The following is an 18,975-nucleotide window of genomic DNA, read 5'->3' on the forward strand; positions in this document are numbered from 1 at the left end:
AACCAAATGGAGAGGCCTTAGAGGCTCCCTCCCGCTGTTCAGAGGTAATTAAAATACAGTACCCTTTGCATGTAAAGAATGATAAGTCAAGAAAAGATTACAAAATGAAGCTCCTTATGGAAAATCAAGAGACTGTTGACTATTACAAAAATGGGAACATCAGCAACCTTATCTTCCACACAAACCATCCCCTGGCATGGCACAGTGCTATATTAGCACACTACCCCTTTGTTAAGAGAGGGGGGGTTAACGAGGGGTGGAAACTCAGAATACTTGATAACGAGGACTCTGAGTCAAGTAATATTAATATCTATAAGTCCGGAACAATGATGGTACAGAGTAACCCCAAACAGTTTCAGCTGGACTTTCACCTAATCAAAGAATTAGCCCAGCAGGAGAAGCTCTCCCTTGATAAAGATACCCCACACCGAGCTGGTCAGACCAGACCTCTTCACTATGTAACCCCACAGACGAGCAACCCCCAGCGGAGAGTCAACCTCCCAGCACAGATTACCACTCCCTCATTGAAAGGAAGGACAAATTCACCCAGCTGGAGATAAGGCAGGTGGAGCTGGAACAGCAGGTGATCACACTTCAGTCAGCACAGACCCAGACAACAGCCCAGCACAACAACAGCCCCTTAACCAGACCAGGAAAGCTGGAGGTGGACAGAGACATATCTGCACTTTGGACAGTGGTGAGACAAATACAACAGGAGAAAGAGGAGCAGAACAGAGCCCTAGAGGAGAGTATCAGACTGCTGGTGGAGGAGAGGGCGAGGGGGATGGAGGAGAGGGTGAGGGGGATGGAGGAGAGACAGGGACGGCGTGTGACAGAGAACAACCCACTAGAGAGGTGGCCACCCCCACAGAGAAGCAAGCAGAACAGCCCACCTCAGCACCCAACAAAAGTCTCGACACCACAGCAGAACAGTCCACACCAGAACCTGACAATAGAGTCGACATCACAGCAGAACAGACAAATGAAGAAACCCAAGCCCAGCGGCTCTCACCCCCTCTGAGCACCCCCCGTCAGCCACCCTGATAGCCCTTCTGACAACCTCCCTACACCCACTGAGGACAAACACAAGACACAGATTGTACTACTTATGGACTCAAATGGGAAATATATAGAAGAAAAAAAACTTTTTCCCAAACACAGTGTGTCTAAACTCTGGTGTCCAAACACCCAGAGTGCCATAGACCTTCTGTCTGAGGCCAAACTAGGCTCACCCAGCCACATAATAATACACACAGGCACAAACGACCTGAGGGCACAACAGGAAAGAGTGGCCACAGCACTGAAGGGAGTGATTGAAAAGGCTTCTTCTACTTTCCCCAACGCACAAGTGGTTATCTCCACCCTGCTACCACGAAAAGACTTCCACCCTGCCACAATACACGGGTAAACGCAAGTATTTCCCGTGACTGTGCCTCAAAACCAAACGTTTTCCTGGCCCACCACTCCACCCTGGACTTGAACAGCCTCTATGACCAGGTCCACCTCTACAAGGCAGCAGTGCCCATCTTTGCCCGAACTCTAAAGGACATCGCTCTCAAACGTATCCCCAACACTTCACACAGGAGCAACAGATCAGTAGACACCCCACCCAGACCAGCGAGACGCCCTCCCAGACCTGCAGGACTCCCCCCCCCCCGGACCTACACAGAGGACCCACGCCAAGAGGAATTACATCCAGACCACCGCACACCCAGACACATCCACACCCCTACCCCAACCAATCAACACCCCCCCACATCAACCATGCCCACACCCCATTGATGGCCCCTCAGATCAGACCTATGCCACTCCTGCCCACCCCATGCACCCCACCCCCGCAAAGAGGGCCTCAACATGGAAGCCACACATACGCCCAGGTAGTGAGCGGGCAAACAGTCCCAACCCCCACTCTCACACTCGCCCAAGCCAATGGCATGTACCAGATGCTCAGCAGGCTCTGCTCACACTTACTGGCCTGAGGCCAAACCACGACCAACAACATTGGACACTTTATGGAACAAAAAGCCTTTACTATTTCATCCTGGAATATCCAAGGCCTGAGGTCATCTGCCTTTGGCCTGAAGAGCAGAAACCCGGACTTCACCAAAGAAATCGGTAACACAGACATTGTCATCCTGCAAGAAACCTGGTATAGAGGAGACAGACCCACTGGATGCCCTCTAGGTTACAGAGAGCTGGTAGTCCCATCCACCAAACTACCAGGTGTGAAACAGGGAAGGGACTTGGGGGGTATGCTAATTTGGTATAGAGCAGACCTAACTCACTCCATTAAATTAATCAAAACAGGAACATTCTACATTTGGCTAGAAATTCAAAAGGAAATTATCCTAACAGAGAAAAATGTCCTCCTGTGTGCTACCTATATCCCCCCACTAGAATCCCCATATTTTAATGAAGACAGCTTCTCCATCCTGGAGGGGGAAATCAATCATTTCCAGGCCCAGGGACATGTACTAGTCTGTGGCGACCTAAATGCCAGAACCGGACAAGAACCTGACACCCTCAGCACACAGGGGGACAAACACCTACCTGGAGGTGACAGCATTCCCTCCCCCGTATGCCCCCCTAGGCACAACTATGACAACATAACCAACAAAAACGGGGCACAACTCCTGCAGCTCTGTCGCACGCTGGGTATGTACATAGTCAATGGTAGGCTTCGAGGGGACTCCTATGGTAGGTACACCTATAGCTCATCTCTTGGCAGTAGTACTGTAGACTACTTTATCACTGACCTCAACCCAGAGTCTCTCAGAGCATTCACAGTCAGCCCACTGACACCCCTATCAGACCACAGCAAAATCACAGTCTACCTAAACAGAGCAATACTCAATCATGAGGCATCAAAGCCAAAGGAACTGAGCAACATTGAGAAATGCTATAGATGGAAGGAATGCAGTTTGGAAACCTACCAAAAAACAATTAGGCAACAACAAATTCAATCCCTTTTAGACAATTTCCTGGGTAAAACGTTCCACTGTAATAGTGAAGGTGTAAACTTGGCAATAGAAAATCTTAACAGTATATTTGACCTCTCAGCTTCCCTATCAAATCTAAAAATCTCAAATAGAAAACCGAAGAAAATTAACAACAATGGCAAATGGTTTGATGAAGAATGCAAAAATCTAAGAAAGAAATTGAGAAACCTGTCCAACCAAAAACATAGAGACCCGGAAAACCTGAGTCTATGCCTTCACTATGGTGAATCACTAAAACAATACAGAAATACACTACGGAAAAAGAAGGAACAGCATATCAGAAATCAGCTCAATGTAACTGAAGAATCCATAGACTCTAACCACTTCTGGGAAAATTGGAAAACAAACAACAACATGAAGAATTATCTATCCAAAATGGAGATGTATGGGTAAACCACTTCTCCAATCTTTTTGGCTCTATAACAAAGAATAAAGAGCAAAAACATATACATGATCAAATACAGATCTTAGAATCAACTATTAAAGACTACCAGAACCCACTGGATTCTCCAATTACATTGAATGAGTTACAGGACAAAATAAAAACCCTCCAACCCAAAAAGGCCTGTGGTGTTGATGGTATCCTCAATGAAATGATCAAATATACAGACAACAAATTCCAACTGGCTATACTAAAACTCTTTAACATCATCCTTAGCTCTGGCATCTTCCCCAACATTTGGAACCAAGGAATGATCACCCCAATCCACAAAAATGGAGACAAATTTGACCCCAATAACTACCGTGGAATATGCATCAACAGCAACCTTGGGAAAATCCTCTGCATTATCATTAACAGCAGACTCATACATTTCCTCAATGAAAACAATGTACTGAGCAAATGTCAAATTGGCTTTTTACCAAATTACCGTACAACAGACCATGTATTCACCCTGCACACCCTAATTGACAACCAAACAAACCAAAACAAAGGCAAAGTCTTCTCATGCTTTGTTGATTTCAAAAAAGCCTTCGACTCAATTTGGCATGAGGGTCTGCTATACAAACTGATGGAAAGTGGTGTTGGGGGTAAAACATACGACATCATAAAATCCATGTACACAAACAACAAGTGTGCAGTTAAAATTGGCAAAAAACACACCAATTTCTTCACACAGGGTCGTGGGGTTAGACAGGGATGCAGCTTAAGCCCCACCCTCTTCAACATATATATCAACAAACTGGCGCGGGCACTAGAAAAGTCTGCAGCACCCGGCCTCACCCTACTAGAATCTGAAGTCAAATGTCTGCTGTTTGCTGATGATCTGGTGCTTCTGTCACCAACCAAGGAGGGCCTACAGCAGCACCTAGATCTTATGCACAGATTCTGTCAGACCTGGGCCCTGTCAGTAAATCTCAGTAAGACCAAAATAATGGTGTTCCAAAAAAGGTCCAGTCACCAGGACCACAAATACAAATTCCATCTCGACACTGTTGCCCTAGAGCACACAAAAAACTATACATACCTTGGCCTAAACATCAGCGCCATAGGTAACTTCCACAAAGCTGTGAACGATCTTAGAGACAAGGCAAGAAGGGCATTCTATGCCATCAAAAGGAACATAAATTTCAACATACCAATTAGGATTTGGCTAAAAATAATTGAATCAGTCATAGAGCCCATTGCCCTTTATGGTTGTGAGGTCTGGGGTCCGCTCACCAATCAAGACTTTACAAAATGGGACAAACACCAAATTGAGACTCTGCACGCAGAATTCTGCAAAAATATCCTCCGTGTACAACGTAGAACACCAAATAATGCATGCAGAGCAGAATTAGGCCGATACCCACTAATTATCAAAATCCAGGAAAGAGCTGTTAAATTCTATAACCACCTAAAAGGAAGCGATTCCCAAACCTTCCACAACAAAGCCATCACCTACAGAGAGATGAACCTGGAGAAGAGTCCCCTAAGCAAGCTGGTCCTGGGGCTCTGTTCACAAACACACCCTACAGAGCCCCATGACAGCAGCACAATTAGACCCAACAAAAACAAAAAGATAATTACTTGACACATTGGAAAGAATTAACAAAAAAAACAGAGCAAACTAGAATGCTATTTGGCCCTAAACAGAGAGTACACAGCGGCAGAATACCTGACCACTGTGACTGACCCAAAATTAAGGAAAGCTTTGACTATGTACAGACTCAGCGAGCATAGCCTTGCTATTGAGAAAGGCCGCCGTAGGCAGACATGGCTCTCAAGAGAAGACAGGCTATGTGCTCACTGCCCACAAAATGAGGTGGAAACTGAGCTGCACTTCCTAACCTCCTGCCCAATGTATGACCATATTAGAGAGACATATTTCCCTCAGATTACACAGATCCACAAAGAATTCGAAAACAAATACAATTTTGAAAAAACTCCCATATCTACTGGGTGAAATTCCACAGTGTGCCATCAGAGCAGCAAGATTTGTGACCTGTTGCCACGAGAAAAGGGCAACCAGTGAAGAACAAACACCATTGTAAATACAACCCATATCTATGCTTATTTATTTTATCTTGTGTCCTTTACCATTTGTACATTGTAAAAACACTGTATATATCTATATAATATGACATTTGTAATGTCTTTATTGTTTTGAAACTTCTGTATGTGTGATGTCTACTGTTAATTTTTATTGTTTACCTTACTTGCTTTGGCAATGTTAACACATGTTTCCCATGCCAATAAAGCCCCTTGAATTGAATTGAATTGAGAGAGACGCAGAGAGAGACGCAGAGAGAGAGACAGAGAGAGAGAGAGAGAGACAGACGCAGAGAGAGAGAGAGAGAGACGCAGAGAGAGAGAGAGACACAGAGAGAGAGACGCAGAGAGAGAGAGAGACGCAGAGAGAGAGAGACGCAGAGAGAGAGAGAGACGCAGAGAGAGAGAGAGACGCAGAGAGAGAGAGAGACGCAGAGAGAGAGAGAGAGATCTGAGTCTGACTAGACATGTGTTAATAAATACCCTGCTGCTGTAAATTATGAAATAGGTTATTTTTAGGATGACTTTATTGTCCGTTTAGTACATGAACAATGGAAATGAGGATATATATATAAATAAGAGAGAGAGAGAGAGAGAGAGAGAGAACGAGAGGTTGGGGTCAGAGCCAGAGAGTGTGGTTTTGGTCAGAGCCAGGAGAGCAAGAGCGAGAGAGAACGAGAGGTTGGGGTCTGAGCCAGAGAGTGTGGTTTTGGTCAGAGCCAGGAGAGCAAGAGCGAGAGAGAACGAGAGGTTGGGGTCAGAGCCAGAGAGTGTGGTTTTGGTCAGAGCCAGGAGAGCAAGAGCGAGAGAGAACGAGAGGTTGGGGTCAGAGCCAGAGAGTGTGGTTTTGGTCAGAGCAAGAGAGAACGAGAACGAGAGGTTGGGGTCAGAGCCAGAGAGTGTGGTTTTGGTCAGAGCCAGGAGAGCAAGAGCGAGAGAGAACGAGAGGTTGGGGTTTGAGCCAGAGAGTGTGGTTTTGGTCAGAGCCAGGAGAGCAAGAGCGAGAGAGAACGAGAGGTTGGGGTCAGAGCCAGAGAGTGTGGTTTTGGTCAGAGCCAGGAGAGCAAGAGCGAGAGAGAACGAGAGGTTGGGGTCAGAGCCAGAGAGTGTGGTTTTGGTCAGAGCCAGGAGAGCAAGAGAGAACGAGAACGAGAGGTTGGGGTCAGAGCCAGAGAGTGTGGTTTTGGTCAGAGCCAGGAGAGCAAGAGCGAGAGAGAACGAGAGGTTGGGGTCTGAGCCAGAGAGTGTGGTTTTGGTCAGAGCCAGGAGAGCAAGAGCGAGAGAGAACGAGAGGTTGGGGTCTGAGCCAGAGAGTGTGGTTTTGGTCAGAGCCAGGAGAGCAAGAGCGAGAGAGAAACGAGAGGTTGGGGTCTGAGCCAGAGAGTGTGGTTTTGGTCAGAGCCAGGAGAGCAAGAGCGAGAGAGAACGAGAGGTTGGGGTCAGAGCCAGAGAGTGTGGTTTTGGTCAGAGCCAGGAGAGCAAGAGAGAACGAGAACGAGAGGTTGGGGTCAGAGCCAGAGAGTGTGGTTTTGGTCAGAGCCAGGAGAGCAAGAGCGAGAGAGAGAACGAGAACGAGAGGTTGGGGTCAGAGCCAGAGAGTGTGGTTTTGGTCAGAGCCAGGAGAGCAAGAGCGAGAGAGAACGAGAGGTTGGGGTCAGAGCCAGAGAGTGTGGTTTTGGTCAGAGCCAGGAGAGCAAGAGCGAGAGAGAAAGAGAGGTAGGGGTCAGAGCCAGAGAGTGTGGTTTTGGTCAGAGCCAGGAGAGCAAGAGCGAGAGAGAACGAGAGGTTGGGGTCTGAGCCAGAGAGTGTGGTTTTGGTCAGAGCCAGGAGAGCAAGAGCGAGAGAGAACGAGAGGTTGGGGTCAGAGCCAGAGAGTGTGGTTTTGGTCAGAGCCAGGAGAGCAAGAGAGAACGAGAACGAGAGGTTGGGGTCAGAGCCAGAGAGTGTGGTTTTGGTCAGAGCCAGGAGAGCAAGAGCGAGAGAGAGAACGAGAACGAGAGGTTGGGGTCAGAGCCAGAGAGTGTGGTTTTGGTCAGAGCCAGGAGAGCAAGAGCGAGAGAGAACGAGAGGTTGGGGTCTGAGCCAGAGAGTGTGGTTTTGGTCAGAGCCAGGAGAGCAAGAGCGAGAGAGAACGAGAGGTTGGGGTCTGAGCCAGAGAGTGTGGTTTTGGTCAGAGCCAGGAGAGCAAGAGCGAGAGAGAGACGAGAGGTTGGGGTCAGAGCCAGAGAGTGTGGTTTTGGTCAGAGCCAGGAGAGCAAGAGCGAGAGAGAACGAGAGGTTGGGGTCAGAGCCAGAGAGTGTGGTTTTGGTCAGAGCCAGGAGAGCAAGAGCGAGAGAGAGAACGAGAACGAGAGGTTGGGGTCAGAGCCAGAGAGTGTGGTTTTGGTCAGAGCCAGGAGAGCAAGAGCGAGAGAGAACGAGAGGTTGGGGTCTGAGCCAGAGAGTGTGGTTTTGGTCAGAGCCAGGAGAGCAAGAGCGAGAGAGAACGAGAGGTTGTGGTCAGAGCCAGAGAGTGTGGTTTTGGTCAGAGCCAGGAGAGCAAGAGCGAGAGAGAGAACGAGAACGAGAGGTTGGGGTCAGAGCCAGAGAGAGGTTGGGGTCAGAGCCGCGAGAGCGAGAGAGAAAGAGAGGTTGGGGGCAGAGCCAGAGAGAGGTTGGGGTCAGAGCCAGAGAGAGGGGGAGAGAGAGAGAGGTTGGGGTCAGAGCCAGAGAGAGAGAGAGAGGTTGGGGCCAGAGCTAGAGAGGTTGGGGCCAGAGCCAGAAAGAGAGAGAGAGAGGTTGGGGCCAGAGCTAGAGAGGTTGGGGCCAGAGCCAGAGAGAGAGAGAGAGAGAGAGAGAGAGGTTGGGGCCAGAGCCAAAGTCAGTTACAGTACAACACACCCATATCAGTTTGAAGTGCCTTGCTCAAAGGCGGTAGGTAGAACACGGAATATCGATATAGGTTCATATGGTGCTGCTGCGTGGTGCTGCTCTCTAAACTTCTCTTTCAGAAGAATGTCTTCATACTGTACAAAGTAAATGTCTGAGCTACTCACACATTTCATGTATTGTTGTTGGTAGCAGGGTTGAGGTCAATTCCACTTCAATTCAGAAAGTAAACCAAATTCCATTTCCAATTCCACATTTTACTAATTGAAACGCATTGGATTATTTTATTTTTAAATCAGTGGACTTCCTGAATTGACTGGAACTGAAATGGAATTGTTTAAATGGATCGCTGTTAGAAGCACCATCTTTCACCATGAAAATGTTGAAAATAACTTGTAGAAATGTTTTCAGAAGCATATATGTATTTGATGCAAATAGAGTCAAATAGCTAATTCACTCAATATCCCTTAGCTAACCTAGCAGAGCCGTCTTATCGCGATACCAATACCTGCTGCTTTTTACTTTGCAGCATTCTGTGATTCTGTAATTCTGTGATTCTGTGATTCTGTAATTCTGTGATTCTGTAAATCTGTGATTCTGTGATTCTGTAATTCTGTGTTCACGAATGGAATCAAGTAATATTACTGATTCATTCTCATTGACAGCCTGCGAGCTACCGGGTCGCCTGCGAGCTACCGGGTCGCCTGCGATCTCCCGGGTCGCCTGCGAGCTCCCACGTTGGAGACCCCTGTGATGTTTACATTTTACACTTCATGATATTATGTAAATATGTATACAAGGCTCCCGAGTGGCACAGCGGTGTGAGACACTGCATCTCAGTGCTAGAGGTGTCACTACAGACCCTGGTTCGATCCTGGGCTGTATCACAACCTGTCGTGATCGGGAGTCCCGTAGGGAGGCGCACAGCGTCATCCTGGTTAGGGGAAGGTTTGGCCGGGGTAGGCCGTCATTTTAAAATAAGAATTTGTTTTTAACGGACTTGCCAAGTTTATATAAAAAAAATAATTTTAAAGTAAAAATTAAATGAAAATATACATTTAAATAAATACATGAAAATATGATACTTACCTCCAGTGCAAACATTCTGTCCATCATGCTACGGGATGAGGTGGAGTCTGCCACCATGTGCACCTCGAAACCCCTGGCTAGCAGGTCTAGGGCTGTCTGCTGGATACACACATGGGTCTGAGACAGACAACACAGGAGGTCTGGGTTACATATGGGAAAAGCTATGTTCAAAGTCCGGATGACAAAATGGCTACAAATAAGGGACATATCTTTGGTTTTGAAGTGCATACGTTCTAATTGTACTGTCGTAGGATTTCACCCACTGTTGTCCAAATCAACTGTACCGCCAAACTACACCCCTAGATGGCGGCAGCGTGTAAGACTGTCTCCCACTATACAATGAGAGTACATTTTGGCAGATTGGATATCAATCAAATCAAATCCAAGTTTATTTGTCACGTGCTCTGAATACAACAGGTGCACCTTACAGTGAAATGCTGAATACAACAGGTGTAGTAGACCTTACAGTGAAATGCTGAATACAACAGGTGTAGTAGACCTGACAGTGAAATGCTGAATACAACAGGTGTAGTAGACCTGACAGTGAAATGCTGAATACAACAGGTGTAGTAGACCTTACAGTCAAATGCTGAATACAACAGGTGTAGTAGACCTTACAGTCAAATGCTGAATACAACAGGTGTTGTAGACCTTACAGTGAAATGCTGAATACAACAGGTGTAGTAGACCTTACAGTGAAATGCTGAATACAACAGGTGTAGTAGACCTTACAGTGAAATGCTGAATACAACAGGTGTTGTAGACCTTACAGTGAAATGCTGAATACAACAGGTGTAGTAGACCTTACAGTGAAATGCTGAATACAACAGGTGTTGTAGACCTTACAGTGAAATGCTCTATACAACTGGTCCACCTTATAGTGAAATGCTCTATACAACAGGTCCACCTTACAGTGAAATGCTCTATACAACAGGTCCACCTTACAGTGAAATGCTCTATACAACTGGTCCACCTTACAGTGAAATGCTCTATACAACAGGTCCACCTTACAGTGAAATGCTCTATACAACTGGTCCACCTTACAGTGAAATGCTCTATACAACTGGTCCACCTTACAGTGAAATGCTCTATACAACTGGTCCACCTTATAGTGAAATGCTCTATACAACTGGTCCACCTTACAGTGAAATGCTCTATACAACAGGTCCACCTTATAGTTAAATGCTCTATACAACAGGTCCACCTTATAGTGAAATGCTCTATACAACAGGTCCACCTTACAGTGAAATGCTCTATACAACAGGTCCACCTTACAGTGAAATGCTCTATACAACAGGTCCACCTTACAGTGAAATGCTCTATACAACTGGTCCACCTTACAGTGAAATGCTCTATACAACTGGTCCACCTTACAGTGAAATGCTCTATACAACTGGTCCACCTTACAGTGAAATGCTCTATACAACTGGTCCACCTTACAGTGAAATGCTGAATACAACTGGTCCACCTTACAGTGAAATGCTGAATACAACAGGTCCACCTTACAGTGAAATGCTCTATACAACTGGTCCACCTTACAGTGAAATGCTCTATAGAACTGGTCCACCTTACAGTGAAATGCTCTATACAACTGGTCCACCTTACAGTGAAATGCTCTATACAACAGGTCCACCTTACAGTGAAATGCTCTATACAACAGGTCCACCTTACAGTGAAATGCTCTATACAACTGGTCCACCTTACAGTGAAATGCTCTATACAACTGGTCCACCTTACAGTGAAATGCTCTATACAACAGGTCCACCTTACAGTGAAATGCTCTATACAACTGGTCCACCTTACAGTGAAATGCTCTATACAACTGGTCCACCTTACAGTGAAATGCTCTATACAACTGGTCCACCTTACAGTGAAATGCTCTATACAACTGGTCCACCTTACAGTGAAATGCTCTATACAACTGGTCCACCTTACAGTGAAATGATCTATACAACTGGTCCACCTTACAGTGAAATGCTCTATACAACTGGTCCACCTTACAGTGAAATGATCTATACAACTGGTCCACCTTACAGTGAAATGCTCTATACAACAGGTCCACCTTACAGTGAAATGCTCTATACAACTGGTCCACCTTACAGTGAAATGCTCTATACAACTGGTCCACCTTACAGTGAAATGATCTATACAACTGGTCCACCTTACAGTGAAATGCTTACTTAAAGGTATTAGGTGAACAATAGGTAGGTGAAGAAATAAAACAACAGTAAAAAGACAGTGAAAAATAACAGGAGAGAGGCTCTATACAGGAGAGAGGCTATATACAGTAGAGAGGCTCTATACAGTAGAGAGGCTCTATACAGTAGAGAGGCTCTATACAGTAGAGAGGCTCTATACAGTAGAGAGGCTGTATACAGGAGAGAGGCTGTATACAGGAGAGAGGCTCTATACAGGAGAGAGGCTCTATAAAAAGACAGCAAAAAATAACAGAAGCGAGGCTCTATACAGTAGAGAGGCTCTATACAGGAGAGAAGCTCTATACAGGAGAGAGGCTCTATACAGGAGAGAGGCTCTATAAAAAGACAGTGAAAAATAACAGAAGCGAGGCTCTATACAGGAGAGAGGCTCTATACAGGAGAGAGGCTCTATACAGTAGAGAGGCTCTATACAGTAGAGAGGCTCTATACAGGAGAGAGGCTCTATACAGGAGAGAGGCTCTATACAGGAGAGAGGCTCTATACAGTAGAGAGGCTCTATACAGTAGAGAGGCTCTATACAGTAGAGAGGCTCTATACTAGAGGCTCTATACAGTAGAGGCTCTATACAGTAGAGGCTCTATACAGTAGAGGCTCTATACAGTAGAGGCTCTATACAGTAGAGGCTATATACAGTAGAGGCTATATACAGTAGAGAGCTATATACAGTAGAGAGGCTATATACAGTAGAGAGGCTATATACAGTAGAGAGGCTATATACAGGAGAGGGGCTCTATACAGGAGAGGGGCTCTATACAGGAGAGAGGCTCTATACAGTAGAGAGGCTCTATACAGTAGAGAGGCTCTATACAGGAGAGAGGCTCTATACAGGAGAGAGGCTCTATACAGTAGAGAGGCTCTATACAGTAGAGAGGCTATATACAGTAGAGAGGCTATATACAGGAGAGGGGCTCTATACAGGAGAGAGGCTATATACAGTAGAGAGGCTCTATACAGTAGAGAGGCTCTATACAGGAGAGGCTATATACAGGAGAGAGGCTATATACAGTAGAGAGGCTATATACAGTAGAGAGGCTATATACAGTAGAGAGGTTATATACAGTAGAGAGGCTATATACAGTAGAGAGGCTATTAACAGTAGAGAGGCTATATACAGTAGAGAGGCTATATACAGTAGAGAGGCTATATACATTTACATTTACATTTAAGTCATTTAGCAGACGCTCTTATCCAGAGCGACTTACAAATTGGTGAATTCACCTTCTGACATCCAGTGGAACAGCCACTTTACAATAGTATATACAGTAGAGAGGCTATATACAGTAGAGAGGTTATATACAGTAGAGAGGCTATATACAGTAGAGAGGCTATATACAGTAGAGAGGCTATTAACAGTAGAGAGGCTATATACAGTAGAGAGGCTATATACAGGAGAGAGGCTATATACAGTATCTGAATCCCCACCTTCTGGGGAGCCAGGCCCAGGTAATCAGAATGAGTTTTTCCCCTTGGCTGGCGTGCTTACACGTGGTCTGTGGTTGTGAGGACAGTTAGAAGTACTGCCAAATTTTCTGAAATGATGTTGGAGGCGGCTTATGGTAGAGAAATCAAAATTCAATTCTCTGGCAATAGCCCTGGTGGACATTCCTGCAGTCAGCCTGCCAATTGCACGCTCACTCAAAACTTGAGGCATCTGTCGCATTGTGTTGTGTAACAAAACCGCACATTTTAGAGTGGCCTTTTATTGTCCCCGGCACAAGGTGCACCTGTGTAATGACCATGCTGTTTCATCAGCTTCTTGATATGCCACACCTGTTAGGTGGATGGATTATCTTGGCCAAGGAGAAATGCTCACTAACAGGGATGTAAACACATTTGTGCCCAAAATTTGAGAGAAATAAGCTTCTTGTTCATATGGAACATTTTTGGGGATCTTTTACTTCAGCTCTTGAAACATGGGACCAGCACTTTACATGTTGCCATTTATATTTTTGTTCAGTATATGAAAACTAATAAAAATATTTAAAATGAACACTATTGAATTTTCTTCTTCAAAAAAAGTATTGATCAGATGGAGGACATTACCACTAAATAATTTAAAAGGGAAATGTTAGGTGTGCAGCCGAATGTTTTATCCCTTTGAGGTGTGCCACAGTTCAAAAAAGGTTGGGAACCATTGGTGTAAGCAATATGTGGGAGCTCCATTATTCCCTACAGCTATCACACCCTCTCCTATCTCCACAAGTGCAAACGGCGTACAGTCTGGGAGTCGACTTGCAATTCAAGGACAGTGTCCCTCTCTCTGAAACTTACCTCCACCCCGAACAGCACCACGCTGCGGACCCCCGGCAGGTCGGCCAGGGCTGCCTCAGCCTCAGGCAGCACCATGGAGAACTTGGTCTTAGGGAACACCAGCCTGGCTCCAGTAAGGTCCATCTCCTGCACCGTGCTACCCAGGCCTTTGGGGTACTGCTCCGACACGATGACGGGAATCCCCAGGATACGAGCCCCCTGAAGCTACACAGTAGAGGGGATGGAGGGAGAGAGGGGAATATATACATGAGCAAGTTTTCAACAGCAGGAAAATAATCCTGCAGCAACAAGAAATGTCAATTATTATTATTATGCCTTTTTCTTTGCAATTCCGCCTAGAAGGCCAGCTTCCCGGAGTCGCCTCTTCACTGTTGACGTTGAGACTGGTGTTTTGCGGGTACTATTTAATGAAGCTGCCAGTTGAGGACTTGTGGTGCGTCTGTTTCTCAAATTAGACACTAATGTACTTGTCCTCTTGCTCAGTTGTGCACCGGGGCCTCCCACTCATGATTCTATTCTGGTTAGATCCAGTTTGCGCTGTTCTGTGAAGGGAGTAGTACACAGCGTTGTAGGAGATCTTCAGTTTCTTGACAATTTCTCGCATGGAATAGCCTTAATTTCTCAGAACAAGAACAGACTGACGAGTTTCAGAAGAAAGTTATTTGTTTCTGGCCATTTTGAGCCTGTAATCGAACCCACAAATGCTGATGCTCCAGATCCTCAACTAGTCTAAAGAAGGACAGTTTTATTGCTTCTTTAAAATCAGGACAACAGTTTTCAGCTGTGCTAACATAATTGCAAAAGGGTTTTCTAACGATCAATTAGCCTTTTAAAATTATAAACCTGGATTAGCTAACACAATGTGCCATTGGAACACAGGAGTGATGGTTACTGATAATGGGCCTATGTAGATATTCCATTTTTTTTAAAATCTGCCGTTTCCAGCTACAATAGTCATTTACAACATTAACAATGTCTACACTGTATTTCTGATCAATTTGATGTTATTTTAATGGACAAAAAAAAGTGTTTTTCTTTCAAAAACAAGGACATTTCTAAGTGACCCCAAATTTGGAATGGTAGTGTATATTTACAGTACCAGTCAAAAGTGTGGACACACCTACTCATTCAAGGGTTTTTCTTTATTTTGTACTATTTTTTTCTACATTGTAGAATAATAGTGATGACATCAAAACTATGAAATAACACATATGGAAGTAATAAAAAAAGTGTTAAAGAAATTTAAACATATTTTATATTCATCAAAGTAGGCACCCTTTGCCTTGACATCTTAACACACTCTTGGCATTTTAAATTATGTTATTGCTAACTAACGTCAAGACACATAGCTAGAATTCGGAACATATATTACGTTTAGCAAATTCGTAACATACTGTACGTTTTGCGAATGTGCAACATATAATACAAATTGTAATTCATAACATAGCCTATCATATGAAACGGTTGATGGACATCCACAAATGAATACATACCATACGAAATGTGCTATATCATATTAAATGCATTGCCTCGGGTTTACATACAGAATCATATGAAATGCTCTGAGAACAGGCTGCAGCCACACCACCCATTTTCATGTCCATTTGCCCATTTTTCCATGCATCTGACGTGCGATAATGATAAATGATGGTCTAACTGCATACAGTTTTCTTGACATTTATTTTCATTTTTGTGATAGACTCACTATTTATTTTGTCAGGACGCAGTGTGCAAAGCTGTCATCAAGGAAAAGTGTGGCTACATTGAATAATCTCAAATATAAAATATATTTTGATTGGTTTAACACTTTTTTGGTTACTACATGATTCCATGTGTTATTTCATAGTTTTGATGTCTTCACTATTATTCTATAATGTAGAACATAGTAAAAATAAAGAAAAACCCTGGAATGCGTAGCAGTGTCCAAACGTTTGGCTGGTACTGTACATAAATATTGCTATAATGTAAATTAACAAGGGCGTATGAAAAGGGGGTCAATTTACCAGTCTCTGTCCCACACTGATGATGTCACCGAAGTACTTGATAGCTGGGCGGAATCTTTCCTGCATGTCACAGCAGAAGAAAACCGTGGTGGCAGGGATCAGGTTCCCCAGTACTGTCACCTGAATATAAAACAATAGGATGATTTATGGTTTTGTCATCATAGTTTTATATTTAGTCTACATTATCAATGACTGAGCTTAGTTGACTGCTTAGTCTTTGAGGAGAAATAAGTATTTATCGTAAATTTAATTCATTTTACTCGGAAGCCCGAGTAGCGCATTGGTTGTTGAAAAGTGCCACTGAGAAAGACTGAATTATGAATTCTGATTAGCATAAATTACTCAAAATCCGTACACCAAATATGGCTGCCATAGAGTTGCTTTGGAATGGGTAGAGCGTTGCTTTGGAATGGTGTAGAGCGTTGCTTTGGAATGGTGTAGAGCGTTGCTTTGGAATGGTGTAGAGCGTTGCTTTGGAATGGTGTAGAGCGTTGCTTTGGAATGGTGTAGAGCGTTGCTTTGGAATGGGTAGAGCGTTGCTTTGGAATGGTGTAGAGCGTTGCTTTGGAATGGGTAGCGTTGCTTTGGAATGGTGTAATGGCGTAATGAGCGTTGCTTTGGAATGGTGTAGAGCGTTGCTTTGGAATGGTGTAGAGCGTTGCTTTGGAATGGTGTAGAGCGTTGCTTTGGAATGGGTAGAGCGTTGCTTTGGAATGGTGTAGAGCGTTGCTTTGGAATGGTGTAGAGCGTTGCTTTGGAATGGTGTAGAGCGTTGTTTTGGAATGGGTAGAACGTTGCTTTGGAATGGTGTAGAGCGTTGCTTTGGAATGGTGTAGAGCGTTGTTTTGGAATGGGTAGAGCGTTGCTTTGGAATGCGTTGCGTTGCTTTGTAATGGTGTAGAGCGTTGCTTTGGAATGGCGTAGAGCGTTTGGAATGGTGTAGAGCGTTGCTTTGTAATGGTGTAGAGCGTTGCTTTGAAATGGGTAGAGCGTTGCTTTGGAATGGTGTAGAGCGTTGCTTTGAAATGGGTAGAGCGTTGCTTTGAAATGGGTAGGGTTAGGGTTATTGGCTAAATTGGCTTGTCCCAGTAGTGATGTCTAGCATTGTAGTGACATGGCGCAGTGGTTAAGTTAGAGAGGGTTGGCCGGTAGGGATGTCCTTGTCTCATCGCGCACCAGCGACTCCTGTGGCGGGCCGGGCGCAGTGCACACTAACCAAGGTTGCCTGGGGCACAGTGTTTCCTCCGACACATTGGTGCGGCTGGCTTCCGGGTTGGATGCGCGCTGTTAAGAAGCAGCGGCTTGGTTGGGTTGTGTATCGGAGGACGCATGACTTTCAACCTTCGTCTCTCCCGAGCTCATACGGGAGTTGTAGCGATGAGACAAGATATTAGCTGCTAAACAATTGGATACCACGAAATTGGGGAGAAAACAGGGTAAAAAAACATATATATTGGCAACTTCTGCATATCATTTTTTAGGTAATATTGTTGGTAGCCCTGCTACTCAAAAGCAAATATTATGCATTTTGTATGATTATTTATCTCAGGCTACTACTGTATTAGTGATACACATATACATAGTGATAATGATACAAGTCTACGTTTGTTTTGGCCAGTTCACACTAAATAGGGTGTATTGGTAATATAGCCTACCGTAGCCAAATAAAATGATTAATTTCCCTTATACAGTAACTTATGTAGAAAGTTATTAGTAGACGCCAAGGCTTCGATTTTTACAGTAGAAAAATTACGTTAAATAAATAGCAGGGTAGCCTAGTGGTTAGAGCATTGGACGAGTAACCGGAAGGTTGCAAGTTTAAACCCCCGAGCTGGCAAGGTACAAATCTGTCGTTCTGCCCATGAACAGGCAGTTAACCCACTGTTCCTAGGCCGTCATTGAAAATAAGAATTTGTTCTTAACTGACTTGCCTAGTGAAATAAAGGTAAAATAAATTTAAAAAATAAAAATTTCCAAGCATATCTCGTCACTAACACATACTGTACAGTACAGTAAATACTATCTAATTATGTAAACTAATTCAATATACATTTAACAAATATGAAATATGGCAACTTAAATTAAATACTGTAATGAATGTTGGATGATAGCTAGTATTTCTCTTAACCATTTTAGAACAAACATGTAGCCTACAAGAAATTGGGCATTTGTGACAGCGACCGTATGACTGACAAGTAGGCCAAGCTACAAAGTATTGTGGTGAACCGTTTTCAACTCTGTCTCTATGAAACCAATTCAATTTGTTTAAAGTACTGTAAACTAGTAGGTTTTGACTTTTTGTGGCGATAATGTGCATCATTATATACAACATTTGCAATGAAAAAACGAAACGGTAGAATCTTACATCCGTTTCCAAAGGTACAAATCGTAGCTTGCATTTCTCAGATATGAGGAATCCTTTCGGCAAATCAATGTACTGTGCCCACTCGTCCGAATATAATTGAATCATGAATTTACGATGGAGGTCAATCTGGCGTCCGTAGATTGACAAAAACTTTTGAATGAGCACTTCATATCCAGAACCAACAGGCACAGAGGACGGCCGCGAAAACGCCGAAAATGAAAGCAAAACAGGGACATGATTGTTGTTGCTGTGACGGTCCGCCATGATTCCAGGAGCTGTGTCGTGTGAATGCGTACAGGCGCGTGGGTCATTCAGAGAGGGCGCAACCCTGCAGAATCTAGAAAAGCGATCGGTAGAACAGATAAGTCTGTATTGTAGACCGGAAGAGTAGCCGTGTCAGGCCTATACATTCCATTTCTATCTTCGAAGTGTGTTATTATGTTGTCCTCTTGCGCTGAATATGGCTCAAAATTCTCAACCTTATACTATTGAGTTATCGAATGTTTTCCTTTAATTGTCTTTTGTTTTCCTTCCTCAAAATTAGAGTTGAATTTTATCTGAATTTGCATGTGACATTATTGTAGGCTCACAGTAATATCTAACCATTTCCCAAGAGGATAATTTTACTTAACACAATTCATTGTATTTCTAATCCAACTCATTGACGGCTTGATGATTAGTTGATAAGTTA

The 18,975-nt window shown here is 44.2% G+C and overlaps 1 protein-coding gene across 2 annotated transcripts in view; it reads right to left on the reverse strand.

The window, feature by feature from the left end:
* The window catches only part of isoc1 (isochorismatase domain containing 1), a 33,300-nt gene extending 14,711 nt beyond the window's left edge, over positions 1–18,589 (reverse strand). For both annotated transcript variants that reach the window (XM_064943565.1, XM_064943564.1), the window contains exons 1-4: positions 18,285–18,589; positions 15,920–16,039; positions 13,917–14,120; positions 9,427–9,543 (exon numbers count right to left, since the gene is read on the reverse strand). In XM_064943565.1, the coding sequence (XP_064799637.1) occupies positions 9,427–9,543; positions 13,917–14,120; positions 15,920–16,039; positions 18,285–18,548 (705 nt within the window). In that variant the 5' untranslated portion in view covers positions 18,549–18,589. The remainder of the gene's footprint in view (positions 1–9,426; positions 9,544–13,916; positions 14,121–15,919; positions 16,040–18,284) is intronic.
* Positions 18,590–18,975: the final 386 nt, after the last annotated feature.

The sequence above is a fragment of the Oncorhynchus masou genome, chromosome 28 (genome assembly GCF_036934945.1).
Source record: "Oncorhynchus masou masou isolate Uvic2021 chromosome 28, UVic_Omas_1.1, whole genome shotgun sequence".
Taxonomy (NCBI): Eukaryota; Metazoa; Chordata; class Actinopteri; order Salmoniformes; family Salmonidae; genus Oncorhynchus; species Oncorhynchus masou.